Source organism: Neovison vison, chromosome 3 (genome assembly GCF_020171115.1).
Source record: "Neovison vison isolate M4711 chromosome 3, ASM_NN_V1, whole genome shotgun sequence".
NCBI lineage: Eukaryota > Metazoa > Chordata > Mammalia > Carnivora > Mustelidae > Neogale > Neogale vison.
The window spans coordinates 103,902,572-103,924,397 of NC_058093.1; the positions used below are offsets into that span (position 1 = coordinate 103,902,572).

At 49.3% G+C, this 21,826-nt stretch overlaps 1 protein-coding gene across 2 annotated transcripts in view; it reads right to left on the reverse strand.

Moving 5' to 3' along the window:
• Positions 1 to 2,129: 2,129 nt before the first annotated feature.
• SCTR (secretin receptor) overlaps positions 2,130 to 21,826 on the reverse strand; it is a 70,704-nt gene continuing 51,007 nt past the window's right edge. The window contains exons 7-13 of one of the 2 annotated variants that reach the window (XM_044242618.1): positions 20,416 to 20,536; positions 13,982 to 14,042; positions 12,683 to 12,752; positions 9,085 to 9,176; positions 7,735 to 7,861; positions 3,677 to 3,718; positions 2,130 to 2,576 (exon numbers count right to left, since the gene is read on the reverse strand). In XM_044242618.1, the coding sequence (XP_044098553.1) occupies positions 2,406 to 2,576; positions 3,677 to 3,718; positions 7,735 to 7,861; positions 9,085 to 9,176; positions 12,683 to 12,752; positions 13,982 to 14,042; positions 20,416 to 20,536 (684 nt within the window). In that variant the 3' untranslated portion in view covers positions 2,130 to 2,405. Of the gene's footprint in view, positions 2,577 to 3,676; positions 3,719 to 7,734; positions 7,862 to 9,084; positions 9,177 to 12,682; positions 12,753 to 13,981; positions 14,043 to 20,415; positions 20,570 to 21,826 lie in introns of both variants that reach the window. The other variant, XM_044242617.1, reaches the window with a different exon arrangement.

Consider the following 21,826-nt stretch of genomic DNA (forward strand, 5'->3'; position numbering starts at 1 on the left):
GGCGGGAGGGTGGGGCAATGGCCTTGAAACTGCTGTCTCTCAGCCAATAACCTTTCTGGTGGTTGGCCAGAATCAGCCTAGCAGCCTCTGCAGCTGGCCTGCGGGGGCCAGAGGCCAGGATTGTGCTTCCGTGCCCCCAACTGCCCAGGCTTAGCCAAGTTAGTAGGATATTGGTTTTAGAAAAAGTAACACGTTTTAAAAAACCCTTTTCTTGAATCCTTCTTCCCAGGATGGGAATAGATTTGCAAGCAGCATGGGAACCGGTACCTGGGCTGGCTGCAGAGCTAAGTGCGGCCCCCACTGTTTTGTTGACTCTGTGCCAGGATACGGGCTCTGGGGTCTCCTGGGGTTGCCCAGAGTGGATCATTCCTCCAGCGAAGTGTATCTAGGCGGTGCCTCAGACTTTTCTTCACCAGCTCAAAGGGCCTTATGGGCACATTTCCCTGCTGTAGCTTCGGTCATGGCAGGGACGCAGAATTCAAGATTCCCTCGAATTCTTGCATATGCTGGGTTTTCAAACCATTTGATGGGATTTGAACCCTGCCCTTCTGGTTGGGGGGGGGAGGTGCATAATCCTTGAACAACTGGAGCTTCCTGCAGCCAGCTATCCCATCTGGGAATCCTTCCTGAACCCTTCCAGCAAGCTTCCCAGGACAGCCCTCTAGCCTTCAGTACTTCCCATAGCTTCCTCCAGAGGCAAGGGTGTGTGCGTGTCTGGCTTTGATAAGGGCCAAGACGGCATCAGGTACCATTTTTGATTCCAGAACCCATTTCCAAAGAGCACATATCTGGGCCTGCCGAACTCCAGGGGGGTGGGGGTGTCAAGGGGCCTTGGCAGGCCTTGAGTAATGATTAACAGCCGTCCTGGGGATGAGTGAGGGTGAAGGGGACCAGGGACCAGTGGAGATTTCCATCCTCCCCCTCAGATGTGCGTTTCTGGGTAACCAGTTGCCCCCTTTCCTGTGTCTTTTTTTCTGCCCCCAGAGCTGGGGTTTCTGCCTTCAGCCATTTCGTTCCACACTAGTGCCTTCCCTCTGCACTGGATCTGCTCTGGCGGCTACTCCTACCATGGATTTTTGGTCTCTGCCCTGCCTTGATCACTGCAGGCTCCCCTTCCTCGGCTGGTGCTCCTGTCTGTCTCTTGTGTGTTTTTAAAAAACTTTGATTCCTAAATGTATATGGAGTCCATGGAGGTCAATGTAGAAAGGTGTCACGGGCCAACCTGTTTTTCAGAGAGTGGAACTCATCAACCAGACAGGCTGGGTTCTCTGCCCTGGGAAATAAGCACCTGACTTTTCCTTCCAGGAGTGTTCACCAAGCGCAAAGGGGTGAACTTCTTGTCTCTGCGGTGGGGAGGTGCAGAGGTGGGAAGCCAAGGCCCTGAGTGGGATGGCACTTGTCCATGGTTACCCGCCAGCAAGATGCCTTCTCTATGTTGAGGCTTCTGTCCAGAATGCTTTCCCCGCCGAACACTGGGAGGCTTTGTTTTATAAAAGGGTTCAAATGTTCAGTTCACTTTCCTCCTTAACATGGTTGGTGGGGAGGGAGTGCTCACAGTGAAAAGAACTGAGATCCAGAGAATAAAGGGGAGACAGAACTCCATAAGACAGGGAGACAGGCCCCTGTCCCCCGCCCAGGAGTGAAGAGACAGATGGAGTCTCGGAGCAGGGATTTGAAACCAAAGGCGCTGGACTGAACTGCAGCCCCTTCTTGCTGAGTATCTCAGGCAAGTCATGGGACCTTGGTGAACCTGTTTCTCTTTTCTGTCCCATGGAATCATGTCCCATTCCCAGCTCTTCTGCCCCCGGGCTGTAGATAACTGAAAGCAGGAGGAGGAGAGGGGTGCCTTGTACCATGCTAGGCTTACTAAGGAAGCTGGGGGTCTTGGGGCTCTCTTGGCCTCGCTGACTTGGTCAGATGAATTTAGTTGTCTTGAGGTTGTAGGGTCCAAGCTACTAGACAGGTGAGTTGTAGGGAGGGTCCACCTAGGGCCAAGGGTCTTCCATTTCTCCTGTTTCCTGCTCTTTAAACTTACCCTGGAAACTCCAGGAAGGAGTAGGGAAGTGAGTGGGAGTGTCATCCTTCACTTTTGTCTCAAGGGCCAAAAGCGGGGGCAGTTACAGACCAAACCTGTCCCAGCTACCATTTATTTCCGTGTCTTCTTCTGGAGCCCCTGACTTGGGCCCTCTTCCTGCCCCATGTGTCCTCATTCCTTTCAGTTCTAAGGAACCTTATCAGCAGAGCCCCCTGCCCATCCCAAGGCTCAGGGGAGGTGGATGGTTGGTCACAGGAGAAAGCAGGTGATGTCTGCTGAGAAGACGGGTCTGGGACTGTCCCGCAGCAGTGTCTGGCCTCCTCTTGACCCGCCTTGGCGTCTGTCCCGTGGATGGCCCTGCTCCAGACTCTCAGATGACACTGTTCCTGCAGGTGGCCCGGCTCTGCTCTGAGGTGCTGGCCTTGGTGCTGTGGGCGAGGCCACTGGAGCCGTTGCTGAAGGAGGAGCTGAGGGCCATGGGGCGCAGTAGGGACTCACGAAGGTGCCACTGGCGCCACTTTTTCTGAACCTCCAGCTGCACCTGCCCCAGAGACCAGACGTCAGCCATGGAGACAGACACCCAGGTCCTTGGGACGGGCCCTGCCTCTCCTGCCCAGGGGGTCCTGCCTTCCCCTCTCCCACAGGCCACTCAGATAGGCCGTTTCCAGCTCCAATGTCCAATAGGGATCAAGGGCCCCCTCTCCTCTGGACACTTCCTCCACCTGTCACCTTACAGCGTGTGTTCTGACGAAGGGGCTTTGGGGTGGTCTCACAAATTCTAGCACTCCCAACATCCAGATCATCATCCAGGACAATGGGACCCATTCTCATACAGCCACCCTAGCTCAGACCTTATCTGGGGACCCTGGAGTAGCTCTCTGGAACTGTCCTTCACAGTCCCCAGCTGTAACAGCCCAACCCTTTGAAGCCAGGCTTCAGGCTAGACTTTCTGGAAAACAAGATGTTCTTCCCATTCAAGTGTGGCGAACCAGATAAATGGTCAGCTGTTACAGGAAAGCCTGCCCTGGGTGAGGCACTATTTGACTAATGTGGGTCACATGGCTTGTGTGTGTCCCCACCCAACCGAAATGCTCTGGGTTGGGGCAGAGACCTCAAGGTTAAGTGTGCAGTCCTCTCAGGGAGTTAACACTCCTGTGAGGTTCGGTGAGCAACTGAGTGTCAGAGATGGCATTGTTGAGTCTCTCATTTAACAGATGGGAAGACTGAGGCCCAGAGAAGGACAGTGAGCAGGATCCCCCATCAGGCAAGCAGCAGAACAGTCAGGAGCCTGGATTTTTGTTGGGGTGCCTGCACTTGTCTCTCGTTCACGGACTCGCTCCAAGATAAGAATCGCCTTGTTACACGTTAAATGCTTGTTAAACATTTTCAGGCTCCAACCCAGACACAGAATCCTTCTTTTGCAGAATTGGAAATCGGGGCAGGGTGGGGAGAAGAAGTAGGGCCCAGCAGTTGTTTTAACTGGGCCTCCTGGTGCTTCAGGGCTCCTAGGAAGTGAGCTCCGGAGACCCAGGCCTCCCCCAGCCACACATCCCTCTCTCCCCACCGCCCCTTCCAGGGAGCTTCTGAGCAGGAATCCCGTGGCTAGGGAGCTCCTCCTCCCAGGCAGCCAAGCTCACTCACCTCCCCGTTGAGGAAACAGTAGAGGACCGCCACCACCAGGCCCTGGAGAGGGGTCAGAGGCAGCGGGGGTCAGGGGAGGCCCTCCAGCACCCAGCCGCCTCCCTCCAACCTCCTCCCATGTCCTTCAGTTGCCAGCCCCAGGCTCACTTCCAGCACTCCAGAACCTTCCCACACCTCTCACCCCCGGTGGTGGTGGGGGGGGCGGGGGGGCAGCTGGGACTACCTCTTCTTGGGTCGCCATGGTGTCCCTGGCTGTGCTGGCTTCATCGGGCTCAGCTCCTTGGGGTGGGGCTTGTGTCCACCCTGGCGGCTTCTAGCACGTGGGATTTCAGAGAAGCTGCTAACTTGGGCCCGTGGGGACTGGGCAAGTCACCTGAATTAATAAGATGGGCCATCTGGGAGAAACAGGGAGAGGCGGCCCCTCTTGTGCACCTGTCCCTCAGGTAGGGGGTGGGGCCAGCTCATGGGACACCCTGTGCCCCCTGTGGTGGGCTCACTTTCCAGATAAGCTGGAAGTTGGGAAACGGGCAACAGTTCAGACTGAAACACGGATGTGTGAGCGTAATGTCGGGACCAAGCCCAAGTGTAGATTCTGGCCAGTGAGGAAGGAGTGGGCTGTGACTTCTCTGCTTACATCACCTTGGCTAGGGGCCCTGAGTCTGTATATACTTTACGGGGTAGGGGTCAGTACCTGTTAGGACCCTCCCTCCCTAGTACCTGGAGCTCCTGTTTTCCCAGGAGTGCCTTCCCCTGTCCCTCAGTCCTGGCATGGAGCTCTGCCAGGGCAGGGACTCCAGTCTTGAGATGCAGGATTGGAGGCCCAGAGGCCTGCTGGGACCATAAGCTATGGGCAGGGTCTCTGCAGTGCTGGTCCTGCTCGCCTCCTCAGGGACCCTCCTCCAACCCCCCTGCCCTTCCTTCTGCCGTGAGGGTTCCCCAGCTGGTGAGTACCGCCCCCCCCCAGAGACCTGGGTGGCCTAGCTCTGACCCAAGAGGCCCTTACACCCCCTTCCGAGTCCCATCCAGGCCCTGAGTCCAAATGTCTGGGGATGATGTAAGTATACCAGCTTTGAAAACTCCTAGATGGTTCTAATGGGCATTCCCAGGTGGAAACCACTGTCTGGAGTGTGTGGAAGGCTTTGAGAGGCGGCCTGGCCTGCATACTTGGGGGGTTCTGGGTTCCAGGTGCTTCATTTAGTCCTTGCCAAAGTCCTAACAGGGAAGACCCCTGTCTCATTCAGGACGAAACTGAGTCACAGGGGTTTCAGCAGGACAGGTGCTGTATGTGCTCGGCCAGAGCTGGTGGTCGGCTGCTGGCTGCGGGGGCCACCTCTCACCAGGCCCAGCGGTACCCGGGCCTCCGAGGTCCTGGGACACATGTGCACAGTTCAGGTGAGGGTAGGAGCCCCGAGGGAGGGAAAGTTAGTTGTGCCCCAAGTATCCACAGGCCAGCAAGTTTAAGAAATTCCAGTTTTTATACAACTGTTAAAAAATGAAGTCTTGGGAGAACTTTAATGACGTGAAGAAATGTTCACAACAGGTAAGATAGAATTAGAACAAGCTAGACAGAAAAAAACACACACAGTGTGGCCTCAGTTGAATGGGCTGTCCTTGTGTGTGTGTCTTCCTGGGTAGGAAAGAGACGTAGAGCTTAGACGTGAACCCACCATTACTTTAACCAGTTATTTCTGGGGTCATGAGATTACAGATGATTTTTTCTTTCCTTTTTTAACTATTCCTTATTTTTCAGATTTTCTACAGTAAGTATTATTTCTACAGTCAGAAAAGGAAGATCAACTTTCTAGAAGCTTCTGGAAGCCTGTGGCAGTGATAATATATGGTGGTTCTGTGTGTGTTGTTCTTTAAGCCACTGTCTTCTAGAGATGCATATTAGAATATTTACATTTGAGTAAAACCATCCCTTTGATGTGCTTAAAATTATGGGGGATGGTGTGAAGGGAGCAGATGGAGACAGAGATGGAACCAGCTAGGCCTGGAGTGGGCAGTGGTCCCATGGGGTTCACGACTACTCTCTTTGCTTTAATATATGGGAAACATTTTCTATAATACAGGGTTTTAAATATATATAAAATATATATTATAAATATTTTATATATTATATATAAAATATTTTTAATTTTATTTTTAATTTATGTATTAAATATATATTACAAATATTATATATATTTTAAAATATTAAAAATATATATAATATTCATGTATAATATATAATAAAGTGGTATATATGTTTGTATGTGAACAAATGTTAAAAAAATGTCAAAGATCCGTTTCCTGTGTAAACATTTCTATGGGAACATTGGGAAAGCGCTTTTGGTTTTCTCTTGACAAATCATTTCCTAGAAGCTAAATGGCTTTCACTGGCAGGCCTGGGCTCCAACCACCAGCCCCAACTCCAGGGGACAGGAAGTGCCCTTTCTATGTGGGGAGGCAGACCTGAGTCTCCGTGCTCTCAGTGAGATTACTACCCATTTCTGGAAGCCAGGTCGAGGTCTTCCATTCCTGTGGACCTGGAACCCCCACCCCTGCTAAATGGGCCATTGTGTGAGCCCAGCCTCATCACACAGTACAGGAGCAGGTGGGCCTGAAAGCTCCCTGGTCCAGAAACAAAGATTACACAAGAGGCTGGGTTCTCTGGAGGCCTGAAGCCCTGGCAGGGAGTGCTATGCACAGGAGATGCCCAGTGAGGGCAGAGGGGACAGCCCTGGAGTGGGGTCTGAAGGCAGGGTTAGGACAAGACTGGACTCCACTCCAGAATGTGCTCCCAGTGATGGGTCCTTTCTGGAAAGTGACAGGAGGGTGACCCTGACAGGACCCCCTGACCCTGAACTGAACTCAGGGACTGAGGGAGACTCTGAGCCCCATCCTGAGACCAAAGCCTACCCCCTGAGAGGACTTTGCAGGATAATCAGTGTTGTTGAGGACAGGCTGGCTTCTTGAGGAAAATCCCCCAGAGAGAAATTTCTCTCAGGCCCCAAAGCCTATCATATCTAGGCTTTCCCCAAGAATTAGCTGTTCCCATTAACAAATATTGTAAATCTTGGAATGGATTGCATTTCTGTCTTTGCTTTGGCTACTGGGAAGCTCCAAACCAAATGTATGACCCATCTCTCCTGCCTTCATAGTACTCTGTTGAATTTGAATTTGCTTCTCTGTCTGAACTCAATTTTGACTTTTATTTTTTCACTGATCCTTCATCTTTTTTTTTTTTTCCTCTGTATGGTCTTCCTGAAAGCTACATCGTATTATCTTTGGAAGGAGATAGCTATGAGAGTGTAAACAAATAACATTGTGAAGTTTGGGATTCATGTGAAGACTCCTTCTGTCCAAACGTGTTTACTATTTTTGTGGTGGTGGTGGTGGTTTTTACCCTTTGTTTTTGAAGCCTCACAACATCTTTATGAATCAGGAGGTCGGGGATTTCTGCCCTCACTCTCCTTTTTTTTTTTAAAGTAGGTTTTCATCTTTGACATGTGTGTGCCCATAGTTTCAAAGAGTCCAGTGATTCTCCTCAGGAAAGGAGAGGTGCCTCGGAACGGCCCTGCCCCCATTTCCTGTGCCTCAGAAACAGCTACGTGGAATTCTCTTCGCTGCTTCTGAATAATATGCTGATGCTGCTCCTTCTGGATTTTTCAGTTTGGGGCCCTTTCATGGGCTTCCCAGAATGAAGAGGAGGACCTTATCCTCTTTCAGATGCCCTCCCTCCCCCATTCCCACAATACTCATCTTCCTGCCCTGCTTTTTGATGGCTCAGCCATAGCCCTCTGGTGATGTCATTTTGATTCCCTACACACCCTTTTTGTCTTCCCTGGAGTCAGTCTCTCTCTCCTTAGTTTTATCTCCCACCCGCTAGTTGACTGGTAGGGGACTTGGGTCCCACTCAGGGTCCCACAACACAGTGAGGTCCTGCCCACCTCCTCCTGCGTGAGTGCCCAATGAGGCTGGACCCTTTTGGGGAAACCTGACTTGCTGTCTCTATGGCTCCCGTTTCTCTCGAAGGAAAGAGAGAACTCCTGAGGGTCACAGTCCCCAAAGCTTACCTGGAACGAGCCAAGGGCCAATTCAAAGAACCACTGGATCTCGATGGCATCCTCCGGGGAGAAGGCGAAGATGATGTAGTGGACTCCAAAGAGGGGGATCAGCAGGAGGGTGGACTTGGCCAGGCGCCTGCAGACACAAACCTGCTGTGGTATCCTGCCCCTCCCCATGGGCACAGCTCCGAGAGTCCCCACCTGCCCCACTGCAGAGGCCAGCAGCGTTGCCCCAAACCTTTGCGGTTTTATCTTTTATTCTGGAGAATTTCCAACCCCCACATACTCATCACCCAGGGTCAGCCCCCTACACTTTCTGATCACGCACCCCACCAGGAAAAAAAAAATGTGAACGCGTATCCACCCAAACAACTTTATTATTTGTAAATTATGTGCATGTGTCATTGAACCTATTATTCACAAAACCAGCATTCTTTTTTTTTTTTTTTTTGATAATACATATCCATAAGGAGACGTTCTTTCATTTTCTTCCCAGATCCCAGATTAGGATTGCTAAATTTAGCAAATAAAAATACAGGATGCCCAGTTCAATTTGGATTTCAGATAAATTTCAGATAATATTTTTTGAAAAATATTTTGACAAATACCATTTGTTGTTTGTCCTGAATTCAAACTAAGCTGGGCTTCCTCTATTTTATTGTGCAACTTAACTTGATCCTGGATGCCCAGCTCCACCACACTGTGGAGCTCACTGCCCTAAAGAGGTTCTGGAGAACCTGTCACCAGGCGGTCCAGGTCACTGCCAGATTCTCAAAGCTCAGAACATCACAGAGAAAGTCTTCACTGGACACCGACTGGCCTTTAACAGTTCTGAATTACATCTCCCCCACCCAAATTCATCCACTGAAGCCCTAACTGCAGGACCTCAAGTTCCAGAACTCCGAGTAAATAAATTTCACTTCTTCATGCCATCCCGTGTGTCGTGGTTCTTTTGCTACGGGGCCCTACCGAACTAATACTGCTTCTCCCTTTAACATCTTACAGGTTTTAAAGTATTTTTGGATCACACATCTTGATAATCTGATGAAAGCTAGCACCTTTCTCCCCTGAAAAACACACAGACCTATACACATTTCTCTGATTTTGGGTCCCCGAAGCCCATCGTTAGACTCCCTAGCATTGCCCCAAACACAGATCTCTGCTCCCTGGGATCCTGAGATATTTCTTACCTTCCGGCCACGGGGGCAGTGTCTAAGGCTTTCCCCTGAAACTCACTCCTCCCTACCCTCATTCCCAACTACATCATAACCTCCTTGGAACTAGGGCCAGTTTTGTAAACCATATGCACTCGTAAATACTTGCTGATTGAGCGGGCCTCCGACTTCGCCCTTCACTTACTTATAATTGTTCACTTCATTCCCTCTGGTTTCTTGGGTTCTAAGTTTTCTCATCAGGATTCTTAGAATGTTTATAAAAAGGATGAAGTTAATCTGTAAAACACAAGAGGAAGGAGGGGCTGAAGGTGATTGCCACCTCTCCTGGCCTTGACCCCTGGCCCTGAGGCCAGAGAAGTCATTGCAGACCACACCTGGGATTGCACATTGCTGAGACACTCTGCCCTCCACCTGGCCCCAGAGAGTCCTGGGGGAACAGGCTGTCTGGAGGTGATGTCTGACCCAGCACCCGCGCCTATCCCGGGCTGCAGGAGCTCTAAGGGCTGCTAAGCTGTGGCAGGGGTCACTCACACTGGAATGCATTGGCATCCTCCAGGGGTCTTGTTAAAAGGCAGATCACCACTGACCTAAGAGTCTGCATTTCTTCTTCTTCTTTTAATTTTTTTTAAGATTTCATTTATTTATTTGCCAAAGAGAGCACAAGCAGGTGGAGTGGCAGGCAGAGGGAGAGGGAGCAAGTCTTGCTGAGCAAGGAGCCCCATGTGGGACTTGACCCCAAGGCCCCGGGATCATGACCTGAGTGGAAGGCAGACACTTAACCAGCTGAGCCACCCAGGCATCCCAGAGTCTGCATTTCTATCAAGCTCCAGATAATGCAAAAGCTGGTCCTTAGCTCTATACTTTGAGTGACAAGGATTCCTTCCTGCAGAGGTTCTTAACGTTTTGGGTGTGGATTAGGGGGCTCCCTTCCCCAGAGTTTCCAGGTCAGTAAATCTGGGGTAGGGCCCCAAAATTTGCATTTTTAACAAGCTTCCAGGTGATGCTGAAGCTGCTGGTCTGGGGGACACACTTCTAGAACCACTGCTTCAAAGGCTTGTAGAGTCACTTTGCAGTTGAATCACCAACTCCAGGAAGCCACCCTTGATTATCTCTCTTTCCTGATACATGGCAATAGGGATCATGTTATTGGGTAAGCATGTGAAATATTTGAAAGAGGCCAAACCAAACGTAGGCATCTGTCAAACTTGTGTGTCTATTTATCTGCCAATTCAATCATAACTTACTAAAGGACAGGAACGCTGTCTCATTATTTCTTTTGGTGTCCCCTCCCCCAAGCCCAGTGCCAGGACTTTATAAAGGTGCTCACGTCCTCCTCTCTCACCCACCTACCAGCTCCAGCACCATTTGGGGAAGTCAGGATCAGTGGAATCGCCCTGCCAAGTACCCTCATTGTTCCCACAACCCATCTGGGGCCTGGGAACGCTGGCCAAAAGACAAGGATTAGTGGTCCATCCAGGACTCCTAGCCCAGCCACCTCTTGGGGAAAATTGCTTCTCAGCTTCTTGTTTGTTTATGCATCTTGCTCGGAGCTGGCTATGCATGGTGTAAATGAATAAAGGTTATTTTACTTTCTTCTATTTTTCGCCTTAGAATAACATTTAATTTTATAGGGAGCACCTGAGGGCAAAAGAAAAAAAAATCTCAAGAGCTTAAAGTCCTAAATGGTGGAATTCTAGGCCCCATGAGCTACTGGTTGGGAGATGTTTTTAAGTTCTTATTTATTTAAGACATCACGACCTTAAGATCAAGAGTGCGTGCTCTTCCGATTCAGCAAGCTAGGGGCCCCTATTGGGAGATATTATGCATCAGGAGTGCTCACCAAACAGCACTAGAGAGATCACAGTCTGGTGAAATCCACCAGGACCCTGGGGCCCATCGTCTCTCTGCCGGGGTTCCCCTGGGCTGGGCCTTCAGATCCCCAGAATGACAGCAAGGAAACTAGCCTAACTAAATAAGGAAAGACCCTGGGAATACTACGCAGCCAGAGCACATCAGTGGATCAAATCATTTCAAGCTGGCCATGGGACAGCTCACATCTACTACTAAGTGAGAAACACAAGCAAGTATACAAAACTATATTAGGCATTTTGAAAAAAAGGCATTTGGGGCGCCTGGGTGGCTCAGTGGGTTAAAGCCTCTGCCTTCAGCTCAGGTCATGATCCTGGGTCCTGGGATCGAGCCCTGCATCGGGCTCTCTGCTCAGCGGGGAGCCTGCTTCCTCCTCTCTCTCTGCCTGCCTCTCCACCTACTTATGATCTCTGTCTGTTAAATAAATAAATGAAATCTTTAAAAAAAAAAAAAAAAGAGGCATTTTGAAAAAAAGCTCAAATTAAAAAAAAAAGATAGGAAGGAGGGGAGCCTGGATGGCTCTGTGGGTTAAGCCTCTGCCTTTGGCTCAGGTCAAGCCCCGCAATGGGCCCCCTGTTCAGCGGGGATCCTGCTCCCCCGCCTGCCTCTCTGCCTGCTTGTGATCTCTCTCTCTCTCTGTCAAATAAATAAATAAAATCTTAAAAAAAAAAAAAAGAGAGAGAGAGATAGGAAGGAAAAGCATATGTGTATTCCCAGTGTGTGTCTCGGTGCTGAAAATATGTGTGATTTTTTTTTTTCCCTTTTGGAAAACACATTTTGTATCTTCCAACTTCTTGTTTTTTTTTTTTTTTAAACATGCATTCTATTATTTGGTGGGGGGGGGGAAGAAGAAGAAAATTAAAAAGAAGGAGGTCCTGGAATGGCCCCCTTCTCCCACACCCCCCCCACCCCACGCCCCACCACCAAGGTCACCAACCAGCCACTGAAAGGTGGGGGCTGGGGCTGCTGCCCTGGGCTGCCCCCTCTCCCTCTCCAGGGAGCCCAGGAAGGGCACTTCCTGTCAAAGTTTTCTGCAGCCCAGGAGACAACCCTGGTAGGTCCACCGCCCTCTATCCTCCTATTTCCTGTCTGTACCCACAGGCTCAGCTCCAGGCCTCCGAACCCAGAGAACTCACCCCCCCAACCCCCACTGGGCACACAAGCATTGAGCGTCTGCCTTGGGCTCAAGTTCTGGAATTGAACCAAGGTCCGGTTCCCTGCTCAGTGGGGAGTCTGCTTCTGCCTCTTCCCCTGCTTATGTGCCCACACACACACACACACACACACACTCTCTCTCTCTCTCTAATGAACAAAATCTTTTGAAAAATTAATTAATTAAACAAATAAACCCCAGGTGATTCTGAAGGGCAGCCCAATGGAAAGACGCTCTGAGTTCCCTCTCTATGAGAGTCCTGTATCTTCTCCTTGAGGGCCACCCCTCCAGGATTGCAACCCCCACCAACAGCACCCCAAGCCTCACTGAGCTTTCCCCAGCCCCCAGCCTATGATCACAGCTCAGTGATTGTTCTCCGTTTAACAAGAGGAACATCTAGAAAAAAAGATCAGGACCCAAAGATCAGAACGGGGGAATTTCAGACCAGCACAGAACACGGCAGTTTAGGGCAAGGAGCTCGGCTCACCACATTTTAGTGGCTGCTCACGGACCTAAGAGACTTCTGTAAACTTTTGTCTCCTGAGTGCGCTTCATCCACTCCCATCCCCCATCCCCCATTCTCCCATCCACCGTCTAGACCCTCCAGGCACTGACCAACCTCTGGAAGCTCCCTGGTTTATACCTCCCTCCTGGGCTCCTGGAGGGGGCCATGCTAGTGCTTTCCCTTGGCCTTCAGTCCAGGCCAGTCACTCTCTCCACCTCTTCCACTGGAGCCCAACCTGGCAAGACGGCCACTCACCAGGATGGAGAGGATCACGGGCCCCCGAATGACCCACCAGATGGATGCATTGGCGTTGATGTCCCAGCACCTATGGGGGGACAGCCAGGCCTCGTTAGGAGTGGAGAACTGAGGGGACAAGGAAGGACTAAATCCCGCAAGCGCTCTTCAGATGAAGGGCCCATGCTAGTGGCCCCGAGCTCTGGGGCTGTGGGCCCAGCACTGTTAGAACGAACCCTCTCCTAATGCCAGGAAGCACTTCTGAGGCCATTGGAGCAGCACCCCCATCTCTGTGCAAGCTCTGTGTGCACACCTGTGTGGCATCTGACCGCCAGAAGATCCCAGAATCCCAAAGTGGACACAGTGACTGCCAACAATGGCCAGGCAGGTGGCATCAGTGAGTGAAGGGGCTGGGTGATTGTTACGTGGCCTCAGGAGCCTGGGACCTCCTGCACAGGAGGGTTACTGCGCAAGCTAGAGAGCATGTGCCTGATCCAAGGCAGCCACAACTCGGCTTCAGCTGATTTTTGTCGAAAGGGAGACTGAGAGATATTGGTAGAACTTCCCATGTTCTCCAGAGGAGCTAAAAATCCAGATTTTACACAACATCAAATTCACCCAATTAAAATAATTATTTTGAAATTATTATCTGGGGCCAAAGACGGACCACAGGACACTGGCACACCTCCTTGGACCTCATCCACATCCTGGGCTGGTCATGTCAGCTTGCTCATGAGAAACTACTTCTGCTCTATCCCGCTGCTGCCTTGCTTCCTCCTCAGCTTCTTTCCACGGGCCTATTTCCCAGCAGGTGCCCCTGGGCTTGCCTCCATCCCCAGCACCTGGCAGCTTTAGAGAACAAGACTAGATCTCTCTGTCCCCATTAGGAGTCCCTGGGAATGTGGCTGCCCCTCTCCTGTGCCCACCTCAGCTGGAGTCTCAAAGCCCCAGGTCGGGGGCGGGGGCGGGATGCAGGCAGGGAGGAGTAGAGGAGGGAGATCCCAGGAGGAAAGAAAAGCTGGAAAGCTGGGCTGGCCCTGAGCTGCCTCCCTGAGTGGCACCTGCCTGGAGCATCACAGCTTCTGCCCAGCCCCTGCTCTTGCCCCAGAGCTGATGGCATGGGCAGGCCCAAGAGGGTGTAGGTGCGATGAAGGCCACCCCCCCCCACCTATCTGCAAGCTCACACCAGCCCAGCATTCCAGAGTACTCGCCTGTGTCCCCCACAGTTTGAAAAACAGGCCTCTCCTAGATAGCTCTACCTGCTTGAAGAACTGGACTTTATAAAACACACTCCTGTTACCTCTCCTTCAAATGGCTTACCCAACATCTTCCAGAAAGTGCCTGCTGAGAGCCCACGAAGCAACAAAAATGGCCGGGGAACCTGTAGAGTAAAAACAATAGGAGAGAGAGGGGAGGGGGGCCTCAATTTTCAATAGCCCCCACCATGGGAACGGGGGCAGTTTGCCTAGCCTAGAAGTGAGTAGGTACCACAGAAACCCCCTTGTAAACGGGTAGCCTCCTGCTTCTAGGCTACCCAGCCTGCCCCGGGAACTGAGGCAGAATCAAATGGTTCTTGAATGCCACGAGGGTCTCGGGCTATCCTGGGAGCCTGGGGCAGACTAGGGGGAGAAACTCTGCAGGGAAGAGAAGGGAGAAGTGATGGTCTACACCTGTGCTGTCCTGGGCAGTGGTCACTCACCCCACGTAGCTGGTTATGAAGTACTTGATATTTGTGGCTGGTCCCACTGGAGATGTGCTGTACATGCAAGACACCCAATTCTTGAAGACTTAGTAGGAATCAGAGAGTGTGAAATCTGCTAATTTTTATATTTAACTATATGGTGACATGACAATATTTTTATACCGGGTTAAATAAAATAGATTATTGGGATTAATTTTACCTGCTTCTTTTTATTGTGTTTACTGTAGCTACTAGAAGATTTTTAGGATATATATGTGGCTCATTCTGTTTCTAGAAGACATGATCATCTGCACCTGAATGGTAAACCCTGTCCCAAGGCTGCTCAGGTTTCAGACCTCCAGCAGCCGGGTTTACAACCACACAGGCGATTAAAGGATTTTTCTCTGGCAGAATCCAACAGCCCCAGACAAAGGGCCTATAGATGGCAATGCTGGGGACCCCCCAACACAGTGGTCACTTCCAGCCCAGTCTCCCTTGAGAGACATGCCGTGCGCACACAGACCCCCTCCACTCCCATACACAGGGACTTTGGTCTGCTCTGAAGTGACTCATTCTTAAACACGAACAGACAGTCAAGGTCATGGACATCTGAGGAAAGCTGATTACATAAAAGACAAGGACCAAAACAATCAGAGAGAAGGAACTCAAAGGAAACAGACCATGCAGGCTGTAGGAGGAACTCGGACAAAACAACTCTAAGGAATATCATCCGAGAGATAAGAGGAAAGATTACATCTGCAAGACCCAAACAGGATGCCGAAAATAGGGAGCAGTCCGAGAACAAGGAAGAGAGCTTAGAAACGGAATATATGATAACCAAGATAAAAGACTTCATAGAAGGTTGGAAGATAAAGACCAGGCATCGCCCGGAAAGCAGGACACAAAGAGTGGGATGAAAAAGAGAAGAGACAACGAAAAAAATCAGAGGTCAATTCCAGGATGCGCTCCATCTGATTAAAAGTTTCAGAAAGAGAAGATAAAAACCAAAGGGAAAGAAATCAAACAGGTGATACAAGAATAAGGTCCAAGAAATGAAGGATGTGAGTTTCCAGATGAAAGGACCACCGGATGTTAGTAAAAAGAATGAAATCAGCTTGCATGGGGGCGCCTCCCTAGGGCATTTCAAAACTCAGGGGACAGAGAGAAGATGCTGCAACTTATGTAGAAGGAGATGAGTCAAAATGCTCAGGGAATAAGAATAACACTGCAGGGACACTTGAGTGGCGCAGTTGGTTAAGTGTCTGCTCTTGTCCTGATCCTGGAATCTTGGGATTGAGTCCCACGTCGGGCTCCCTGCTCAGAGGGAAGCCTGCTTTTCCCTCTGCCCCTCCCCCTGTTTGTGTTCCCTCTCAAATAAATAAATAAAATCTTTTAAAAAAAGAAATAAAAGAATAGATTTATAGAGGGAAATGAAGGAAATTCTCAGCATGAAGGATAAGGAAATTTAGCAAGTCTAGAGAACAACCAACCCAAATATTGCAAGAAGTCAGAAGACTCTAGAAAGACCACTGGTGGCTCTTTCAGATTGAAAAGCATCCTCCCTAAATTCGTATCTACTCAGAACCTTAGAGTGTGACCTTCTCTGGAAATAAGGTCTTAGCAGGTGTAATTAGTTAAGAAGAGGTTATACTTATAAGAAAGCCGGTCAGATGGGGGCCTTGATACAATATGACTGGAACCTCATGGGAAGACTGTGAGAGACACAGAGCAAAAGGACACCCAGAGACGGAAGGAGGCCATGTCAAGGCAGAGGGAGAAATCACAAGGATGCAACCACAAGCCAAAAACCACCAAGGACTGCCAGCAACAGCCAGCAGCTGGAAGAGACAGAGGCATGGAGCATTTCAGAAGGAATCAACCCTGCCAGAACCTTGATTTTGAACTTCTGGCCACCAGAACAGTGAGCGAAAAAAATTTGTATTGTTTTAAGCCTCGGAGTTTGTGGCAACTTGTCTACGGCAGCCCGTAGGAAACAGATAGAGTGGGAAGAAACCAAACATATAGGAACTAACAGATTTCCTGTCGGTGTGGGGTGATTTGGGAAACAGCACTGGAGGGTTTTCCAGTTCCATGGGAGAGCTGGGGAGAATTAAGGACAGCAACATAAAACAAATAAGTCAATTAAAAGTGACTCCATAAAAAACAAAAGATTAACTATTGGAAGTAAAATCGTACACCATGTGGTTCAGCAGTAAGCTTTTTTTTTTTTTTTTTAAAGATTTTATTTATTCATTTGACAGAGAGAGAGGGCAAGCAAAAGCAGCGGGGGCAGCAGGCAGAGGGAGGGGGAGGAGCAGTCTCCCCTCAGAGGAGCGGGCACATGTGGGATTCGATCCCAGGACCCTGACATCATGACCTGAGCCAAAGACAGCTGCTTAATCAACTGAGCCACCCAGGTGTCCCTCCTATTTAATTATTTAAACCAAGGATGTGCATGACTTTCAATTATATATCTTCTTTTTTTAAAATCCCTGCCTCAATTTTGGGTGCTTTGGGCAAAGAACATGGGCTCTTAAGGGCCGCCTATGGTCTTCCATCTTTAACACTCCTGGAAAATCATTAATGGCTGGAGTTGGGGTTTCTTAGTATGGTCCCCACACTATCAGTATCAGCGTCACTTGGGGCCTTATCAGACATGAAGAGTCTTTGGCTACACCCAAGGCCAACTGGCTCAGAGGCACAGGGCGTGGGGTCCAGCCAGCTGGGCTCGACACACCCTCCATGTGACTCTGACGTTGGCTCCAGTTGGAGAGCCACCAACTCAGTGAGTGGGACCTTGGTTCATCCCCAGAAGAGCCAGAGGTGTCACCCTTTTCAGGGTGCACACTGACACCCCAACATCCTTGTAAAAGTAAAAAAAAATCTTCAAAGTTGGGGCACCTGGGTGGTTCAGTTGTTAAGTATCTGCCTTTGGCTCGGGTCATGATCCCAGGGTCTGGGATCAAGTCCCTCATCGGGCTCCCTGCTCGGCGGGAAGCCTGGTTCTCCCTTTCCCATTCCCCCTGCTTGTGTTCCCTCTCTCAATGTGTCTCTCTCTGTCAAATAAACACATAAAATCTAAAAAAAACAAACAAACACAACACAACAAAACAAAAAACCAAAAAACACCTAAAAATAAATAAATAAATAAATATAAAGACCTTCAAAGTGTCCACTCCTTCTGATTCAGTGATCCCAATTCTAGGATTCCATATTATATATGGGAATAAGCTTTGTTCATAAAAGCATTTATCACTGTTATTTATAGTAGTGGAAAATTAAAAACAACCTAAATGTCCATATAATAGGTATTTGGTTAAATACATCCATAGACTAGTTAAAAAATGTTTATGGCAGAGGTGGAAGAATACAGAGCACACTTGTGTGTTAATTGAAAGAAACAAGATTCAGAATTCTACATATAGAATGACCAGAGCAGGGGTGCCTGGGTGGCTCAGTTGGTTAAGTGTCTGCATTCAGCTGGGGTCATGATCCCAGGCCCCTGGGTCAAGTCCTGCCTTGGGCGGCTTGCTCAGCAGAGAGCCTGTAGCTCCCCTTGCTTGTGCATGCGCTCTCTGACAAATAAATAAATACAATCTTTAAAAAAAAAAAAAAAAAAAAGGATGACCACAACACTGTGGAGAAAAACTGAGTAGGAAAAATAGTTTGGAAGGAAACACCCAAAAATGTTTGTTAGATGAGACCAGGGTAATTTTTTTCTACTTAATTTTTTTTTTTTCAGTCTTACAGTGAGTGTGTACTCATTTAAGCAACCTGTCTCTGGGGAAACAAGTTGCATACAAACTGAGAAGGGGCCCCTGCTTTTGTAAGAGAAAGGCCTCTCCCAGACAGAAAACTCTGGGCCTTCCTGAGTCCCTTCAAGGTCTCCTTGGGGCTGTATAGGCGGAGAGGCCAGGAGGGGAGGAACTGCTGTTTCCTGTGCTGTTCTGCCCCCAGGGCCTGGCATATAGTAGATGCTCAATAAACATTTGAGGAAGAAAGGAAGGCTCTCATGATCTCACTTAAACCCTTCCTAACAATCTGAGGGGTGCCTGGGTGGCTCAGTCAGTTAAGCATCTGCCTTTGGCTCAGGTCATGATCTCAGGGTCCTTGGATTGGCCTAGTGTGGGCTCCCTGCTCACACTGGAGAGCCTGCTTCTCCCTCTGCTCCTCCCCACCAGCTTGTGCTCTCTCTTCTCTCAAATGAATAAGTAAAATATTTTTAAAATAAAAAAATATAAAATAATAAAACCAGGTAAGCTCTCCTAAAAATCTGTGATGGAGATGTCACAATGCAATTTTGTCTCCCCACTAGACTATGACATCTTTGAATGATGGAACTATTTTTGTTTCTGTAATCTCTAGAAGCCCCTCTGAATGCAAAGAAACACTCGAAGAAAGTAGAATAAATTGTGATCCTGATATTACAGATAAAGAAACTGCCTATGTTTATACAATGAGATCCTGGCAGATCTGAGAGTCAAGGTCAATGGACAGGTTCCAAAGTGGGTATTTATTGGGGAGTCAACTACATAAAGCAAGTCCCTGGTCCCCCAGTACTCTTGGAACTACTGTCCTCCAAAGAGCCCCACAGCCCCTGCTGGCCAAGCGTCGTGTGCTAATTAGGCTGCCAAAGTCTATAGGAGGGCTCTGTGTGCTCTGGCAGCTCTGGCTACTTCCCTGATGTGAGTCGATAGGGCTCTTGCATGGAAGGATTTAGACAAGGAGAACAGACAGGGCTTTCCTGGCAGGGGCACTTCTTAATTAAAGGCACTAAGAAGAAAGCAAATGAAATTGATGGCTAGTACACATAACTATCCATGTAAGCATATGAGTCACTCAGAGGAATGTGGCTACTTTTTTAGAACCTAGTGGGTAACTTATATATGTTTATCAAATGAACAATGGATGGATGGATGGACAGACAGATGGGTACACAGATGGATGTACATAGATGGGTACATAGATGGATGGATGGATGGATGGATGGACGGATGGACAGGTACCTGGATGGATAGATGGATAGATGAATGTTTGTTAACGGCAGAATAAGAGTTAAGGGACCTTTGGAAACAGATAAGCCTTGGTTTGAATCCTGGGTCTGCCCTTGTCTATAGTGTGAACATATTACATCCCATCTTTGAGCATGTTTCTTTGAAAGGCCTCTAGAAATTGTGGTGGCAATTAAATGCATGTAAATGCTCTGCTCATAGTAAGTGCTCAAGAAATGGAGTTATCATCTTCATTGATCAGAAGGGACAGGGGGAAGAGATGGAATGGGGCCTGCAGTTGGCTACTTTTCCCTTCCTTCCTACAAATGAACCTTGAAATTCCTTTGGGAGGCCATGTGGTTTGAGCACCTTAAGCCAATCAGTGTATTCCATTCGCTCAGGTCTGTGATTGGTTCAGGGATGTGTTTGAGACAAGCTAGTCCTAACAAGAGTGAGCCTCAGAGTATTTGCTGGGAATGCTGGGACATGGCCTTTTTCTCTCATTAGAAATAACAAGGAAGCTGGTACCCCAGAAGCTGCTGGCAATTATACTGGGAACACCAGCATAACGATGGAGCTGATGTTACAGAAGGTGAAGCGGAAAGGCACAAAGTAACATTGTTGTGCTGCTGGATCCAACCTCACCTGAATTTGGCAATCCCTGGACTTTTCAGATATATGACCCAGTTGCTTTCTTTTATGTTTAAAGCTGATCTAAGCCAGATTTTCTGACAGCTACCGTCAAAAGTACCCTAATTAATAGAGAAAGGAAGCAAGAATGAAAATATATGAATGAAATGTCTAAGGAAGATGAAACAACAAACGTAGTATGAAATGGTAAATTGGGTGGTGTCAAATGGTAAGAGACTTTGGACGGCCAAAATTGGGGCTACATTTTAACTGTGAATTCTTACTTGATGTACAAATAAACCAAAGCCAGGGGGTTAAACAAGAAGCAACTTGCCTAAGATTCCACGAGTTAGCTAACTTAACTGAGTGTGGGGCTGCAACTAGAAACCAAGTCCTCTGGCTCCGTGCCTTTCCCCACATTCCCCAGTCATTACACCCACGGAGAAACGTACCCCATCCGAGGGCAACAAATCCCTGGAGGCACTTCCTTTCCGAGAAGAAGGAGATGACGAGGAGCGTGTGAAGGTAAAGGCCTTCCACCAGCAGCCAGGCGTAGTTGGCCATGATGCAGTACTGGAAGAAAGCCATGACCAGCTTACAGCCCACCTGGACAGAGAGAGGCAGGTGAGCCCCAGGCTGGGCAACAGTGAGCTCCTCTCTGCCAGCCACCCCCGCCCCCCGAATGAAGCGACAGGGGTCGGGTCGCAGAGCAAGTCTCTATGGGCTCCTGGCCATCCCCTGTGGCCTTCCACTCTCAGAAGCCCAGGCCCACAGAGTTCTCTAGAAAGTGGAAGCCCACATGGCAGCAGGCTCAGGCAAGAAGGCTAACAGGCCATCAGAGAAGCAGGAAGTGCATTCAAACCCGGGACTTGGCTGCCACCACTGAAGCTGTGTCAGATAGGGCCCAGGTCCCAAGTTCCTCCTTTGCAGATGAGCACACGGGTGGAAAGAGGGAAAGGGATTTCCAAGCAAAGGATTAACAAGATCCCTTCCAAGCTATTTCCCTGGAAACAGATGAAGGGACATACCAATTATGTTAGGAGGGCACCATTGATTATAGTGAAAATGGCCCCTGATTGGTACACCGCCTCTGTTCTGGAGACTTCTGACTACCAGATGGAGATGCCAGTGCTGGCCTTGCCTGACTCAGTGACTTGTTAGAGGCATGTCTCTAGCAGGGATCACCAGAAGCTGTGCCTGGGGACTCGTGGGGCATGAGGCTTCTGTGCCAGCAAGGCAACCATTCCTACATGACAAGGTCCCCTCTCCTTTCTCTGAGCTGTCCCTGGGGAGAGGACAGCTTCTGGGATTGGCCGAGGGCTGCTACATGGGCTGCGTGGAGGTCACATGCAGGTAACCCAGTGCTGCCCTGCTGGTGGGCTGTGGTTCCTGCTCTACGGCCGCCCACAGACTCGGATTCTGGGTGGAGCCTGTGGTTGACTCAGGAGTATGATGTTTACCCGAACCCAAGAAGGATTCCCGTGGGGGACTGCTGGACTTCTCCAGTACTGGTCAGTGAGGTGTGGGCCCTGAATTTACATCTTCTGACTCTCACTCTACTACTCTTATTTTGTCCTGCCGATCTCCCTAAGGGAGATTCAGTTTGAGTCAGAAAACACACACACACACACACACACACACACACACACACCCCTATAAACAACACAAACAACAGATCTGTAAGGGATTACAGATGGGAGTGGTGGGAAGTGACAGGCAGGTTGACCAAACCCATCTCAATCTGCCATCTTTTTCTCCCTTGTTTGCCTCTGCTATGGTGACTATGATGCCAAAAAAACTCGATCCTCCAGCTTCCTTTAGAGTAAGGTGTAGTCCCATGACAAGGTTCTAGGCAATGGGATG